The sequence below is a fragment of the Lathyrus oleraceus genome, chromosome 4 (assembly GCF_024323335.1).
Source record: "Lathyrus oleraceus cultivar Zhongwan6 chromosome 4, CAAS_Psat_ZW6_1.0, whole genome shotgun sequence".
Taxonomy (NCBI): domain Eukaryota; kingdom Viridiplantae; phylum Streptophyta; class Magnoliopsida; order Fabales; family Fabaceae; genus Lathyrus; species Lathyrus oleraceus.
In genome coordinates this window covers 39,768,040-39,784,670 of record NC_066582.1, presented here as the reverse complement: position 1 = coordinate 39,784,670, position 16,631 = coordinate 39,768,040, and the positions used below count along the sequence as shown (strand labels likewise).

The 16,631-nt window shown below is 35.0% G+C and overlaps 1 protein-coding gene and 1 long non-coding RNA gene across 2 annotated transcripts; both read right to left on the bottom strand.

The window, feature by feature from the left end:
• Positions 1–1,287: 1,287 nt before the first annotated feature.
• LOC127138715 (uncharacterized) lies at positions 1,288–1,959 on the bottom strand. Its single transcript, XR_007808838.1, has 3 exons — positions 1,870–1,959; positions 1,633–1,745; positions 1,288–1,491 (listed from the first exon to the last, which is right to left on the bottom strand). It is a non-coding gene; the product is annotated as an uncharacterized LOC127138715 (long non-coding RNA).
• A 980-nt stretch (positions 1,960–2,939) lies between these two features.
• Positions 2,940–4,339, bottom strand: LOC127135887 (zinc finger BED domain-containing protein RICESLEEPER 2-like). The gene is made up of 2 exons (XM_051062513.1): positions 3,112–4,339; positions 2,940–3,025 (listed from the first exon to the last, which is right to left on the bottom strand). The coding sequence occupies exons 1-2, from the start codon at positions 4,337–4,339 to the stop codon at positions 2,940–2,942; spliced, it is 1,314 nt and encodes a 437-aa protein (XP_050918470.1).
• Between the last annotated feature and the right edge of the window lie 12,292 nt (positions 4,340–16,631).

The following is a 16,631-nucleotide window of genomic DNA, read 5'->3' as shown; positions in this document are numbered from 1 at the left end:
CTTTTGCGAAATACAGTTGATACCTGTACAATGATATCAGAGATGAAATTCTATATCCCGTCTCGCTGCTCAGCAGGTAATGCATTCCATCTATATTTAATCACACCTTCAAGAACCTGAATATAATGTACAAGAATAGAAAAAACATAAACTAAGAAAGGCAGCTGATATATTATTCTCATTCGAGATGAAAAACTTGTTTGACATTTAATAAGCATTGTTTCCAAAGGCAAAGCTCCAAAAGAAGTAAGTAGACTGCAGAGGACAAAACTAAGTAATCCATTTAAAACAAATATGAAAACATAAACACAGTAGTCAAACGAATATTGAGTCAATAGGTCGATCAAACAAAGTGATGTGGCATGAACATTTTTGTCATAAGCCAGCCTCTTGGCAAAATGGCTACAAAAAGAAGTTTCAGATAATATAAGCTATATATTCAAGACCTCTGACAAAGCAAATTCAGTTACACCTTCACATGAACAAGCTTTAACTTCAAGCATAATAGCTAACTAGAGATGTTGCAAAACACACAAACCAACTACATAAAGCCCATCAAAGTGTCGTCAAACTTCCAGTTCTATTAAGCTATCATTTCCATCTTAACGCTACAAATGTTTGTGTCTAAGTCATTGTGTGGTATATTATTATTGAGCAAAAGAAAAAACAACAAATGTCCCCAAAATGCTGATTTTGATAAACTTCATATAATAATATGATAAGATGCAGAGATAGTAATTGGTTTGGTCATATACTTAGTTGTAGCGAGACATAACATAATAACCACAGGACATAAGAGACGGAGTGAAGACGAAGTGAAACCTTATCAGCATGTCAGGGTCAACATCTTCCCATTTCACCTCTTCAATAATTTCCACAATATGCTTCGTCCTCTTTTTAAGCTCTATCGATTCAAGAAGATGCAAATCACCACTCAAAAATGTGCCCTCGTCAATAGGACAAGTAACCTGTAAAACATATATGTTAAGGTTAACACAGGGAGGACTTGCAGAGATTCTTTGAAAAACCCAATCAAATATGAATACACACATAAACAACTGAGACATAAAATATGGCAGGAGATAAAGATAGATTTACCCTTCCATTAGTAAAGATAACATTGACATCAGATTCATACCCAAGGGCTGTAGACAAAAACTTCTCTGCCTGATAACAAGAAGTCTCATTAGTGCAAACTTTCACGGTTACTGAACAATAAAAAATGTCACTGAAAGGTTGATATTTAGTTTAGAAAAGGGAAAAGCGGCCAGAAGAAGTACCTCACTCAAATGGCTTCTCACTTCATCAGCAGAAAATTCTGAAAGGGAAGATCTAAATCTCTCAGATGGTAACCCGTTAGACTCGGCAAGCTTGCAGATCTCAACAATAAATGCTTGGGTCCCATCAACACCCACAGGAGATGTAAGGATGTATTTCTGCTGATAGACTGAGGACAGTTGATCCAAAAAGTTTAATGCATTCTTTTTATGGCTGCATAAAACCATGCATTCATACAATAGCTATAAAACCGTGCATAAACTTAGAAAAGAAATGCATAAAACTGCAGAATCAAATAGACAAATGCCAATCAATCTATTATTAAAAGTCAACTTTAAAAATTATAAAGCAAACCTATATGAGGATGTAGTAATTTCAAAAACCTTCACAAAAAGGAGGCTAAATAAATTTGTAGTATGATTGCCACTAAACAGAAGACCTACATGAGCATCTTTGGACCCTTCTATCTGTAGAATAATGTTCAAATAAAAAAATACAAGTACTGAATAAGTGGCCCAACACTCCAACCAATGATAGTCATCAGGCTAAAAGATAGAAGAATATTTAAAAGAAATGCAAATCAGTATTAACCAGATAATTGAAGCCTTGGCGAAGTAACTTAATCCCACTCGCTAAAGTGATATCAACGACAAAAAGATGTGTCACGGGCTTCAAATCATCCATTGCTGCATTGGATAAAAACAGTCCAAATGATAAGACAAAAGACCAGTGTGTAGGAATGGACCTGTTTATTTTAACATATCAAACACCTTACATCAGTGTGAGATTTTATTTGTCCAAAATATACTTGTTCTTGTAATCTCTGAGTCTCATCATTCAAGGCATTTAGTAGAGCTTCCTGTTAAAATCAATTGCAAATATAATTATTAGAGTAATTAAAGTAATACCAAATTTTAGTTTATGAAACTAAAAGTTGAGCACATAAAGCAGACTGAAAGTTAAACAGGACATCAAGCACAGTAATAAAATGAATTGAATCCTCTACAGTTCAGGGTGTACATTATATACTAATGTGAAAGTGGTTAACCATTGGCAATTAAACAAGGAGCATGTTCAGGGTGTACATTATATACTAATGGGAAAAAACCATGCACTATCAATCACATTAGAACGAAAGCAAGAAAATGATAAAACGATAAAAAGAGTGAAATACCAATGCTCAATGACGACAACAGTTTGGGCAGTCTCTTCTTTAACAGCTCCAGAGCCTTCACCTTCTTCTTTCACTTCCCAAACGGATGAAGTGATGGGGAAAAAACTTAAATATAAAGCAAAATAAAACCTATAGAAACTTTCACAGGCTCCAATGGCAACCAACCAATAGGCATTGGTAACTTTCACAGGCTCATATATATAGGTCATGCATGACTCCAAAAAATCAAAAATCATAGCCTAGCTATTTTTCATTCGGCCATTGAGTAGTGATATATATATATATATATATATATATATATATATATATATATATATATATATATATATATATATATATATATATATATATATATATATATATAGATCATGCATGACTCTAAAAAACGCAAAAAACATAGTTGACCTGGAAAATTGGACAACATAAACATTAGTTAACAAAAATAATAATAAAGTAATAAGTAAATAATGATATACATACATCCATTTCAAGCACAACCCGAAGGTTGTGGCTGAGACTGTGATGATGAGACACCTGATACTCGTTTTGCTGCTAAAGACATTTGTTGAAACTCTAAAATAATTAAATAAACAATTTTTAATAAGGCATAATTATACAACATTACATCATATTTATTAGAAATTCAGTAATAAATTTACCTGTTACAATATCTTCTGAAAGCTCAAAATCTTCCATGAGATTCATATCTTTGAAATAGGTAAAAGAAGGCCTTAACCAATTCTGGGTGCAAATTAAAGCCTCGGCCATTTCAGCAGTTAAAGAACTCCTATAGGTTTCTATGACTCTCCCTCCTGTGGTAAAAGCACTTTCAAAAGCAACAATAGACACTGGTGTGGCTAAAATATCTTTAGCTATTGTAGATAAAATAGGATATTCGATTGAATTACGTTTCCACCACACAAGAATGTCAAAGTTAGGATCCCTTTTGACACACTTACTAGAATTATACACCTCAAGCTCATTTTGTTGATCAATCAAGTCTTGCTCCTCTAAATGTTGCTGTAAAGCATCAGCTCTAGCCATAAGTGATGAACGGGCATCAGATGCATTTGTTTCATCATTGGAGACATTATTTCCACCACTACCAAGAGGTTGTATGGAATTATGTTCTTGGTCATAAGCTTGCTTATACCAATCATACAACTTTTGTAAATTCTCTTTTATAGATTTTACCAAGTCACTACCAAACTTTGATCCAACTCCATACATGTCCTTAAACGCCCACTCAATGTAACTCAACTTGTATCTTGGATCAATAATAATACCAAAATATATCATCTTGTTCATCTTATCAGGACTTCCCCAATATCTATTATATTTTTCCATCATATCTCCACCCACACTTGCAAAAAAATCATTTAAGTTCAAAGTAGCTTGCTTTAACTCACAATAAATGGCAGACACTTGGTGAAAACAAGTATGCAAACTCACATTTTGAGAGGTGGAAAAAGTCTTAGTTGCTTCATTGAATAACTTTAGGAAAGCGCTAAAAGCCCTAGCAATGTCCCAATCATCATTACTAGGGGGATAACCTTTTCCAAAGAACTCCCTATAGCTCGACTCTTCATCCTCAAGCTTTTCAAAAGCGAGTTGAAACTTCTCCGCAGCCTCTAGCATTAAATATGTCGTGTTCCAACGAGTTAAAACATCAAGACATACTAATTTTTTGCAAGTTATTCCAGCAAATTCAATGCATTCTTTAAACTTGGCTGCCCTATGAGGTGAGGACTTAACAAATCTAACAGCATCTCTAACACTAGTTACAGATAAATGTTTATCTTTCAAACCCTTATTTACCACCAAGTTCAAAATGTGAGCTGAACACCTCATATGAAAACACTCTCCATCCCCCATTAACCCATTCATATTTGCTATTTTTCTCTTTAGATATGTCACAGCAACATCATTTGAAGCGGCATTATCAACAGTTATGGTTGACACATTCCTAATTCCCCAATCCCTAACACTTCTTCAATCTTCCTACCTACAGTTTCACCTTTGTGGTTTGAAATTACGGTAAAACTTATAATTCTTTTTTGATACTTCCATTCGTTATCCACAAAGTGTGCCGTAAGGGTCAAGTAGTTGAGATTTTGTATAGAAGTCCAGCAATCAGTAGTAAGTGCTACCCTATTGCAATCAGACTTAAAAAAGGCCTTTAACTTTTGTTTTTCATCCAAGTATAGCTGAAAACAGTCCCTAGCTACCGTACGCCTAGATGGGATGGTAAATTGGGGCTGCATTACTTTGGAATAAAATTTAAACCCTTCACCCTCTACTGCACTAAATGGCTGCTCATCTAGAACTACAAAAACTGACAAAGCACTTCTACAAGCTTTCTTGTCAAATCTAGAGCTAACTTGAACCAATTTACCATATACACTTGGGTATGTTAGAATAGTTTGTGTGGAGTCAGTTGACACGACAAGGGGCTTCTTAGAACATTTTAAAATATGGTGGTTCAAATTAGTGGTGTCGTGAGTCCTAGGGTCACACAAGTATTTTTTATGGCAGTGTTTGCAGGCTGCAGTGGGTGCATCAACTAGGTCATCGGGTAATCTAATAAAATGTTCCCAGCAAGCATATGTTTGCCTAGAACCACTTGCACTAGATTTCCTCTTCTTTATAGGTTGCATAGCTGAACCTACTTCATTAATTGGTAGATTTTGATTAGGCTCACCAGTCACTGAAATAACGAAGAAGCCAATCAAGAACTACCAATCAACAAATAACGGTTCCAATTCATAAAACAGAGACAATAATAGCAGTGCTGGCAAATAGCAGTGATAGCACAGTGCTGTCAAATAGCAGTTATAGCAATGTTATAGCAATAGCAGTTATAGCACAGTGCTGGCAAATAGCAGTTATAGCACAGTGCTGGCTAGGGATGGACAAGGTTATGAATAAAGTTTATAAAATCCATTCATTGAACGATGACAATGTATACATAGCAGTGCTGGCAAGATGCATAAAAGTTAGTAATTTTTTAACAGAACAGTATACATAGCAGTGCTGGCAAGATGCATAAAATCCACATGAATCCACATTTTTTTTGATAAATAATTAATTAAAAAGTTGAAATCCTTGACACTCAACCCCCCAAATCCACATGAATCCATTAAACTGAAGGACGTGTACTGAAGAATGGCTTAGTTTCGTATCTTGTTTCTATGAATGACAATTATTTAAATATCTCATGTTTTAAATTTCAAATCTAATCATGCATATCCTCATTTTTAACTTATACATCTCAATGTTTTTTATGACTTTGAAAAATCATGCAATGCACGAGATACCTTCTAAACCAACTAAAACAAAAATCCAAAGTTGAGGCATATTAGTATAAAAACGCATAAACCTATGCAAATCTTCTAAAGCCATAGCAAAATATTACATACTTCTCAAAACAGTGACTTAACTCAAGAAAAATCAGGTAAAAGTAACCACATTATGAAACTCAAGAACTAAAAGAGATTATAAGTTATAGCACAATATACATAGCACGGTGCTGGAAAGATATATAAGTTATAACACAGTGCTGGCAAATAGCAGTTCCAGCCCTAGTGCTGGCAAATAACAGTTATAGCAATGTTATAGCAGTTATAACAATGTTATAGCAGTTATAGCAATGTTAAAACAGTCTCAATTCATATGCATACAACACATACAAACAAACCCAATTAACATACATTTCAAACAATCTCATACACTACTAATTGGTTTTAAATCAATTTGAAAATCAGTTAAAAACAGTCACAATTCAGCCCAAATTCATATGCATACAACACATACAGTCCCAATTAGCATACATTTCAAAGACACGAAGTCAAATACACTTACAATTGCATTGCTCTTGCTCTAAGACTCTTTCCGTGCTACTTTGACGTTGATCCATCTATCCAAATCAAATATCAATAACATCAATAACATTATTAGGTAATACATATTGTTGCCATCAATGAGATAAGTACATGGTTTTTAGGACAACTTATAAATTTCAAACACAATATAAAACAAGTTGAATACACTTACAGTTTAGTGGATCTTGCTCTATGGTTCTTTGAGTTCTTTGAGTTCTTTGAGTTCTTTGGGGCTGCATTACAATATTTACCCTACACATCAGCCCAAATTTGAAAGTAGAACAATATTTCAAATTATTCTCCCCAATTTTACCCTACCATTTATATTGGAGACGGATTCTTACATGTATTGCCCCTTCCTATAAATATGTAATAACACATTGCCACATTGTTCTGTCTCAAAATACATAAACTGTATTGAATGAATGAATGTGGCAAGAAGCATGTAACATGAAAAACAGACAGCAACATCTAAGTCAGAAATACTAAGATAAATCAATAATACATTAGTTGTATTTTCAAAACTAGGTACTACACACATTGTAAACCAGCCATCTAAAATGGCAAATTAAAAGTAATACTCCAAAACCAGATTTTCTAGCCTCACAGGAAGTTGTAAACATGAGTTGCTTATAAGATACAAGAAGAACAAAATTGTACCAAACTTGAAAGTAAAAGTTCAATACTGATGCAAACAGTGAATAAATTGGTGTCATAGAAAGTTTTTCCTTCAAAACAAATTCTAAGACAAAACCCAAACTTTTGCATTACAAAGAGCCCATCCTTAAAATTTTTGTTAATGGACAGTCAAACTGATAAAAATTATGTCGAACCTCTTACTTGCAAGCTTTCCAGGTATCAAACTTTCGGATGGTGTGAGAGGAGAGTTGAAGATGAATTAACAAAACTTCGTATGATGGACAAAACACGACTTGGAAATCATGTACAAAACAAAGAACAAAATCATTCCCAAAAAAAAGAAGATAAAAACACAGAATGAAGAATCAAACTTACAAATAATGAAGAACGAATTCAAACTTTCCAAGTATCCACGATGCTAGATCCTTCGAACCTCATTCCGATGGTGGATCAATGGTGGGTGGTGAGAGTTGAAGATAGGATTTTATGGTGTGAGAGAAGATTTGAATGAACACCACAACTTCATTTGACGGTGGTTAATGATAATGGATGGTGAGTGATGATGTATATGTGGTGGGTGGTGAGGGTTGAAGCTATGGTTGGTGAGTGATGATGGTGTGCGGATGAGGAGTGAAGGAGAGAAGAGAACAACAAACAAAACGAGAGAAGGACAGTGACACAATTGTACCCTAATCCAAAACGACATAGTTTTGCCTACATCTATCTACCGGGCGGGTCAGGGTACCCGCGATTCAGTAAACCCTACCCGGACCCGCCCATTAAGAACCGGTTTAACCCGTTAATTAAACCCGTTCACCCGCTAATCCATCTTAACCCGCCCAATTCTTTTTTTTCTTCCGGTTTCCTGCGGTTTGGGTCGGGCTTCGGATCCTTGTCCAACCCTATGAATGATGATATTCTTATGACTCTTCAAGGAATCATATTTTCTTTAAATTAGGATCGTTGGTGTAAGGGTTATGGGCAGGGTGAGGTCTACTCTATTGCATTTACCCATTGTATCTTTTTTGAGATCAACTTTACTATCAACATATCTTATAGTAGTTTGGAAGGTATTCAGGCTTTTATATGATGTAGTTGCATCCTATAACATCTCATCTAGAGAAAATTTGCTTAAGAGATGTGGTATTCTTTGTTGAATTGTAATTCCTTGTGTCGAAGCAGGTTGTTCGACAAAAGTAAGGAAGTGTCGAACTGTGTAAATGTCGAAACATCGAAGTAGTGTACCTCGACAGGAATTTCAACTTAGATATAATTTTGTAATGTTAGCATAATTAGGTATTTTGGGCTTTGCTTGAGAAACAAGTAAATCCAAATCTATAAATAGGGAGTAACCCCTATTATTGATTGTAACACATTTAGTGAACTTGCAATTACAAAGAATAAAAATTCTCAATTTGAGAGCAGAGAGAAACTTTGCAGAAATTTCTTCTTTTTCTTCCTTACTCAAAAACCCTAATTTTCTTTTCTTCCCCAATTTAATTTTGCTTTTTTTCTTTATTAATTGTGCAACAAAATCTTGCAACCAAAGTGTGGTTGATTCACTCAAATGAAGAGTGAAGAACAAGAAGAATTATCAATCAAAAACATTTATTCTTGTTCATCAAGATTTGGTTCAAAATTCATCAAGTTATGGTGAAATTCTTGAATAAAAATTAATGAATTTCCAACATCTGGTACCTAGAGCACTTGCTGAGCGATTCGTGGGAAGCAAAACACGATGGTGATGAATCATCTGAATGAGCATTTTTTGGCGAGTCTCCCAATTCTGAAGAATCAGAGTTACGAGAATTGGTGCAAGCAGATAAATGTTGTCTTTTGGTATCAAGATCTTTGGGATCTTGTGAAGGAGGGAGTGATGCCGCTTACAGCAAATGCGACAGATGAAGAAAAGGTTGCACACAAAGAATTGAATAAGAAAGATTATAAAGCTCTCTTTATGATCCATCAATGGGTTCATGCAAACAATTTCGAAATGGTTAGTGATGTTGAATCAACAAAATAAGCATGGGAAATTCTGGAAAAATCATTTGCAGACATAGAAAAGGTGAAAGAAGTGAGGTTACAAACTTTAAAAAGAACGTATGAAGTGCTTCAGATGGAAGACAATGAAAGCATAACTGATTTTTTCACTATGGTTACAAAATTGGTGAATTAAATCAAGGTATATGGAGAAGTGTTGACATCAAGATCAGTTGTTGCAAAGATCTTAAAGTCATTGGCTCCAAAGTTTGACCACGTGGTAGTAGCCATACAAGAGTCAAATGATCTGTCAACATTGACAAAGGAATAGCTTCAAGGGACGCTTGAACCTCATGAACAAATAATGGTTAAAAGAGTTGCAGGCAAGTCGAAGAATGGTGTGGGTTTGCAGGCACAATCAGCAAGAGAAAATAAAAGTAAAGTGAAGTGGCTCAACAAAAAGGTAGATGAGGATACAACAATCCGACCGGTAAAAATCAGCAAGAAGGAGGTTGGTCGAATCAAAGAAAGTCCTCATACCAAAGAAACCAAAGAGGTGGTGGTGCAGGGAGAGGAATAGGTGATGGTCCAAAACCCAAAAAAAGTCAAATGTCAAAAGCATGGTCATTACTAAAGTGATTTTCCTAAAAAATAGAAGAATCGGGAAAAGGATGCAAAACTTGCAAAGCATGAAAAAGAAGAGATGTTGATGATGGTCACAACAAGAGAAGAAGAAAGATTCCAGGACCAATGGTACTTGGACTCAGGATGCTCATCACACATGACTGGTAGGAAAGATTGGTTTGTCAACTAAAAACCTTCAATGAAGAACATGGTAAAATTTATAAATGATAACACTCTAGCAGCTGAAGGTATTGGTGATATTCTCATTATGAGAAAAGATGGCAAAAGATCAGTAATTTCTAATGTACTGTACATACCTGGCATGGCAAGTAATTTTCTCAGCATAAGACAATTGGTCGAAAAGAACTACAAATTGTCGATCAAAGATAAGATTATGATAGATCTCAATTCAGGTGGAAGGTTAATCCTGAAGGCTCCAATGTCTCAGAATAGAACCTTCAAGATTGAACTTAATGTGATATAGCAAAAGTGTCTTACAACTGCAGCTAGTAGAGTTGAATGGATATGGCATTATAGACTTGTCCATCTCAATTTCAAATACATCAGAGATCTGAAGAGAAGAAATATGGTTTCAGGGTTATAAGAAATCGACATTCCAAACGAAGTGTGTGAGGAATGTGTGCTGGAGAGTAGCACAAGAATAACTTCAACAACGATGCAGAAAATAAGTCGAAGGCAATCCTTGAGGTCATATACTCGAACGTGTGTGGTCCTATATAGGTGGATTCGATTAGATGTAACAAATACTTTGTCACATTCATAGATGATTTCAGTCGAAAACTATGGACTTACCTGATCAAGAAGAAAAGTGAAGTGATTGAGGTATTTACCAATTTTAAATCTATGGTTGAAAGACAAAGTGGTCAAAAGCTCAAGATTCTGAGGACTGATGGTGGTTGAGAATATGTGTCGAAAGACTTCTAGATGTTATGTGAGAAAGAATGGATTGTGCACGAGGTGCTTCCACCATACATTCTACAGCATAATGGAACTGCATAAAGGAAGAATATAACCATCATGAATATTGTGAGAAGTATGTCGAAAGGCAAGCGTCGACCTAAAGAATTATGGGGAGAAGTTGTGTCAACATCAACATATATTTTAAACAGATGTCTGACAAAAAACCTAAACGGAATCACACCAGAAGAATATTGGTCTGGTGTCAACCCTAACTTGAGTCATCTAAAAGTATTTGGATCTATAGCATATAGACATGTGCCAGATCAGTTGAGAAGAAAACTTGATGACAAGTCGAGTCATATGATCCTAATAGGAATCATTTGACTGGAGGTTACGTGTTGTATGACCCAGTGAACAAGTAAGTAGTGATCAACAGTGACATGATCATATATGAGCTTAAGGAATGGGATTGGACTAAAAATGTCAAGAAATATTCAGTGAGAATATTCTGTGAAGAACCGACAAGTGAAGTCGAAAGAGAAATTCAACAAGAAGAAGTCAGAGGATAAGCAAGCACAAGCAGACCTCAAAGAACTAGACACATGCCTGTAAGGTTGCAAGAATGTTTGATTACATCAGATGATGTGGTCAATGATGAAGGTAAGTTGGTACACTATATTTTCTATGTAGGTGTCAAACCAGTCAATGCAACTAAGGCATTGAAGGATTCTAAGTTGGTGAAAGCAAAGAATTAGGAACTGAAGTCCATCGAAGTCAACAACACTTGGTCACTTGTCGAATTGCCTCAAGGCAAGAAGGTAGTCGATTTGAAATGGGTATGCAAGGTGAAATTGAATCCCAAAGGTGAAGTAACTCGACATAAGGCAAGACTTGTGGTGAAAGGATTTGTTCAGAAGGAAGGGATCGAGTTCGATGAAGTTTTTTTACTTGTTGCTAGGATCGAAACAATCAGGTTGGTTGTTGGTCTAGAAAACATGAACAACTGGAATATGTGTCAGATGGATGTGAAATGTGCATTCCTGAATGGCCATTTAGATGAAGAAGTTTATGATGCACAACCAGCTGGGTTTGTGAAACATGGCAAAACAAGTAAGGTATATAGGCTGCATAAAGCATTGTATGGAATTAAGCAAGCTCCAAGAGCTTGAAATAAGAAGATAGATAGTTTTCTAAGGGAGAAGGAATTTTTGAAGTGTACAACTGAGCATAAAGTATATGTAAGAAGAGGAAATAATGACTTTCTTATACTATGTCTCTATGTCGACGGCCTGTTTATAGCAGGAAGTCGTAAAAAGGGGATCGAAGCCTTTAAACATGACCTAAGTGAGGAGTTTAAAATGTTAGACTTGGGAAATATCTCATACTTCATTGGCATAAAATTCTACAAAGTAGTAAAGACTTGATGATGCACCAAAGAAGATATGCAGACGAAATACTCAAGAGATTTGAGATACCAGATTGCAACCCAACTTCGACTCCAACTGAGCCCAGGTTACAACTGTTGAAAGACACAGATGAAGAGGATGTTAATCCAAAGCAGTATAGAAGACTCATTGGATCACTTCGATACCTTTGTCACACAAGACCTAATCTAGTATACAGTGTGGGTATAGTGAGTAGATTCATGCAGAAGTCAAAGGTATCACACATAGCAGTGACGAAGAGGATACTAAGGCATCTGAAAGGAACTATCGACTATGGAATTTTGTTTCCTGCAGCTGGTGAAGGAAAACAATGCAAGCTAGTAGGATACACCGACTCAAGTTGGTGTAGTGATGCTAATGATAGAAAATTCATTAATAGCTATGTGTTTATGCTAGGTAGTGCACCGGTTTCCTGGAGTTCAAGAAAAGAACCAGTAGTAGAAAAGTTTTCGTGTGAATCAGAGTACATAGCTTTTTCTCGATGTTAATGTCAAACAACCTGGATGGTGAATTTGGTCGAAGAAATTATAGAGAAGAATCATGGAGAAATTACCATGAAGATCGACAACACGTCTGTTATCAATCTAGCGAAGAACCCGATAGCACATGGACAAAGAAAGCACATCGAAATAAGGTTTCATTATCTTAGAGAGCAAGTGGAAGATGGGAAGCTAAACTTGGAACACTACAGAACTGAGAATTATATTATAGACATCATGACAAAAGGTGTGCAGGTCGAAGTGTTTAAGAAATTAAGGTCTATGATGAATATAGATAGCTTAGACACAATGCATTAGATGGGTTGTTGAATTGTAATTCCTTGTGTCGAAGCAGGTTGCTCGATAGAAGCAAGGAAATGTCAAACTGTGTAAATGTCGAAACGTCAAAGTAGTGTACCTCGACAGGAATTTCCACTTAGGTCTAATTTTGTAATGTTAGCAGAATTAGGTATTTTGGGCTTTGCTTGAGAAGCAAGCAAACCCAAATCTATAAATAAGGAGTAAGCCTTATTATTGACTGTAACACATTGAGAGAACTTGTAGTTGCAAAGAATAAAAATTCTTAGTTTAAAAGTAGAGAGAAACTCTGCAAAAATTTCTTCTTCTTCTTCCTTACTTGAAAACCTTAATTTTCTTTTCTTCCCCAATTCAATTTTGCTTCTTTTCATTATCAATTATATAGAGAAATCTTGCAACCAAAGTGTGTTTGATTCACTCGACTGAAGAGTGAAGAACAAGAGGAGTTATTAATCAGAAAGACTGATTCTTGTTCATCAAGACTTGGTTCAGAATTCAACAGGTTATGGTGAAATTCTTGAACGGAAATTGGTGAATTTCCAACATTCTTGACCCTGGTAGTATTCCTTGTGGATTCTGTGATAAGTTTATCGAGTATATGTTTCCCACTTGTTTTTAACATGCAGTGTGTCGGCAAACCTGTGATATAAGATATTTCGGTGGCTGGGGAAGATATTTGTCTTATTGAGAGAAATTATGTAATTGTTTGAGGTTTTTGGCATCCTTAGGAGGTATGGATAGGGTTATAGGTGCACTTATCATGATTTGACACTCGATGGTGTGAACTATCTAAAAATCCTGAAATGACTTCATATTTACAGGTTCTCTAATAAAATAGGAAGACTTAGAAGATAAGAGCACATCTCTTATTTGGTAATGGTATCCGGGTAGATCATCGAGTTATTCATGTTCTTTCTATAATTGGATCTCAAATATTATCATATGTTTGACCTAATAACAGTTCAAGTTTGTAGTATGGTTTTCTTGAGGGAATGGTTTTAAGCTGCTGTTGGGAGGTGTTGCTTTGTTAATGATAGTTCATTTTCTTAAGCTCTAGCATGAGTGTTTTTGTGGCCTTTGTGGTTTTTGGAGATGATGGTTTCCTTTTCTCTCCATTTTTTTTATATTTTTCTCCTCTTGGTTTATTTTCAACAGACCTATTTGTATACTTTTTATGCCGTCTTTGAAGCTTCTTTTAATTGTTTGGACCTCTTAAACTTTGTAGTATTATATTTTACAATTATCGTATCCATAGAGATTGACAGATTTAAGGCCTGTTCAACAACTTTTAAGATTTTAAGTAGAGAAAAGGATTATGAATTGGTTGTTTAGTATGAAAGTAAATAACATGAAATAAGTAAAATGGATATTTCGGTGTTAATAGTGAGAAAGCTTGTTAGAGGTAGATTTCATCATTAAGTATATATCATGCATTGTTCATAGGTCAGTAATATGGTCTTTTACTCAGCTAATAATATTACCACATGTTATCCTCATGTGTATCTCCTTTTGATCTACATGCCGTGAGATTAGTGTGTTACCTAATAGTTGATATCTTGAACTATTAACCAACATAAAACATTAAGTCCCAACAGTCGTAATGTAGCAAAACTCCATATTGATATTGCTATAGTATGTATGGATATCAAACATAACCCTATGTCTAGGCGTTAGCCTCAAATAGATGATTATATAAGATCTAGTAATGACAAACACATTCCGATGTCAAGTCACACCATGAAAACAAATTTTAAGTTGAAAGACTAAAACATCCATTAAAGTTAAAGAGTCATCAATACTACAACATGAGTATTACATAAAATTACATGACTTATTTAGTACATGAATATAATGACAACATATAACCCCAACAAAGAGATTTTAGCCATGCTTACTCAGGGTTAGCATAACAACGGGTAACTCCGGGATGCCAACCTTGGAAGTGTCATAGGCATTGCCACATGAGCAACACTTCCGCATTTTGACCCCCTATCTTATTCTAATGTTGTAGACAAAAGTGAACTTACTCTAATTTTGTACTACCTCAATCCACCAAAACTCCATTTGCATTAAACTAGAACTTGTTATTTATAGTGTGTTGCCTCATGTTATCACATGTTATCAACATTTGTATCTCCTTTTGGTATGCACGCTGCAAGATCAGTATGTTACCTAATAGCTATTATCTTGAACAATTAACCAACACAGAGCATTAAGTCCCAACGGTCGTAATGTAATGAAACTCCACATCGGTCCTGCTACAATACATATGGATATCAAACATAATCTTATGTATAGGCATTAGTAGGGGTGTTCAAATCCAAACTGATCCAAATAAAAACCGCAAACCGATCCAAAATAACCGAAAAATAAAAAAAAAACGAATATTATTGGATGTGCTTGGATGTCATTTTGTAAAATCGCTCGGTTCAGATCGGATTTTGGATTGATTTTTCAAAACCGATCCAAACTAAACTGAATCGTGTGTATATATTTTTATTCTTATTTTTAATATGATATGTTGTTATGATTTATTATTTTATGATACTGATTCTTTTAATTCTATTTATTAGTTTAGTTTAATGAATTTATTTTTATTATTTCATTTGTTTCAACCATAATCTATCATTCTCATTTTGTAATATAAATTTTTAATATATTATATGTTATATAATATATCAAATCTATTATTTATTATCATTTTTAGAATCTTAAAAAAATATATAATTTATATTTTAGATATCCAAAAACCTATCTAAATTAAACCACAAGAAATTGGATCGGGTCAGGTCAAATTTTTCTAATAAACTATCCAAAATCGAACCAAAGCGCAAATATTTATATTTGGATCAGATGAGTTTTTAGCTCAAAACTGATTAAAAATGAATCGCGAGCACCCATAGGCGTTAGTATCCAATTGATGATTATATTAGATCTAGTAATAGAAAACACCTTTCGATGTCAAATCACACCATGAAAACAAATTTTAGGTTTTAAGGCAAAAACATGCATTAAGATTAAAGAGTCATCAATATTACAACATGAGTAGAATTACGTAAAACGGTATGACCTATTTAATACATGAATATAATGACTACATATAACCCAAACAAAGATATTTTAGATACACTTACTCATGGTTAGCGTTACAGCGAGTAACTCCGGGATGCCATCTTGGAAGTGTGATATGTCTTATCACCTGTGCAACACTTCTGCCATATGACCTCCTCTCTTATTCTCATGTTGTAGACCAAAGTGAACCTAATTCAATTATGTACTATCTCGATCCACTATAACTCCTTTTGCATTGTACTAGAACTTGTTATTGATAGATACAATTTCAGACTCTCGCTAGACGTGTCGTCCTTGCGCCTAGCGCGCCTACCATGCTCTGGCAACTCATACCAGCCATCTTTTCTTCCTCAGTAAGAAATACTAGCATGTCTTCCAAGTGTCCTTTACCTCCATTTCTCGCCCAGAGCACCAGCCCTTCGACTAGCAAGCTAACCCTTGCTTCACCATGAAGTAGTTGCAGTTGGTTGTGTCATTTGTCCAAGCCATCTCGCGATTAGCATGCCTATGTTGGTCCTAGCGAGTCTAGTTTCATCCGGGTTTTTCTTTGTCTTGTTTTATGCATGTTGAATCGTGGTCTTCCAATTCTTTTCACCTGTATTTGATTAATGTATACAAGAAAAATCCAAATAAGTGTTTTCTCACTTTTCTTAGATAAATTGGGGATTTTGTAATAAATGCTTGTGAAATAAGTCAATAAGTTCCAAAATATTTAATGTAAATCTGGAACTTATCATTTCTCCCCAAATTGTTATCCTAAAACAAAACTGATCAGATGATTCAAAAATTGTTGTTGAATGCATGTTTCTTCTGACATGTT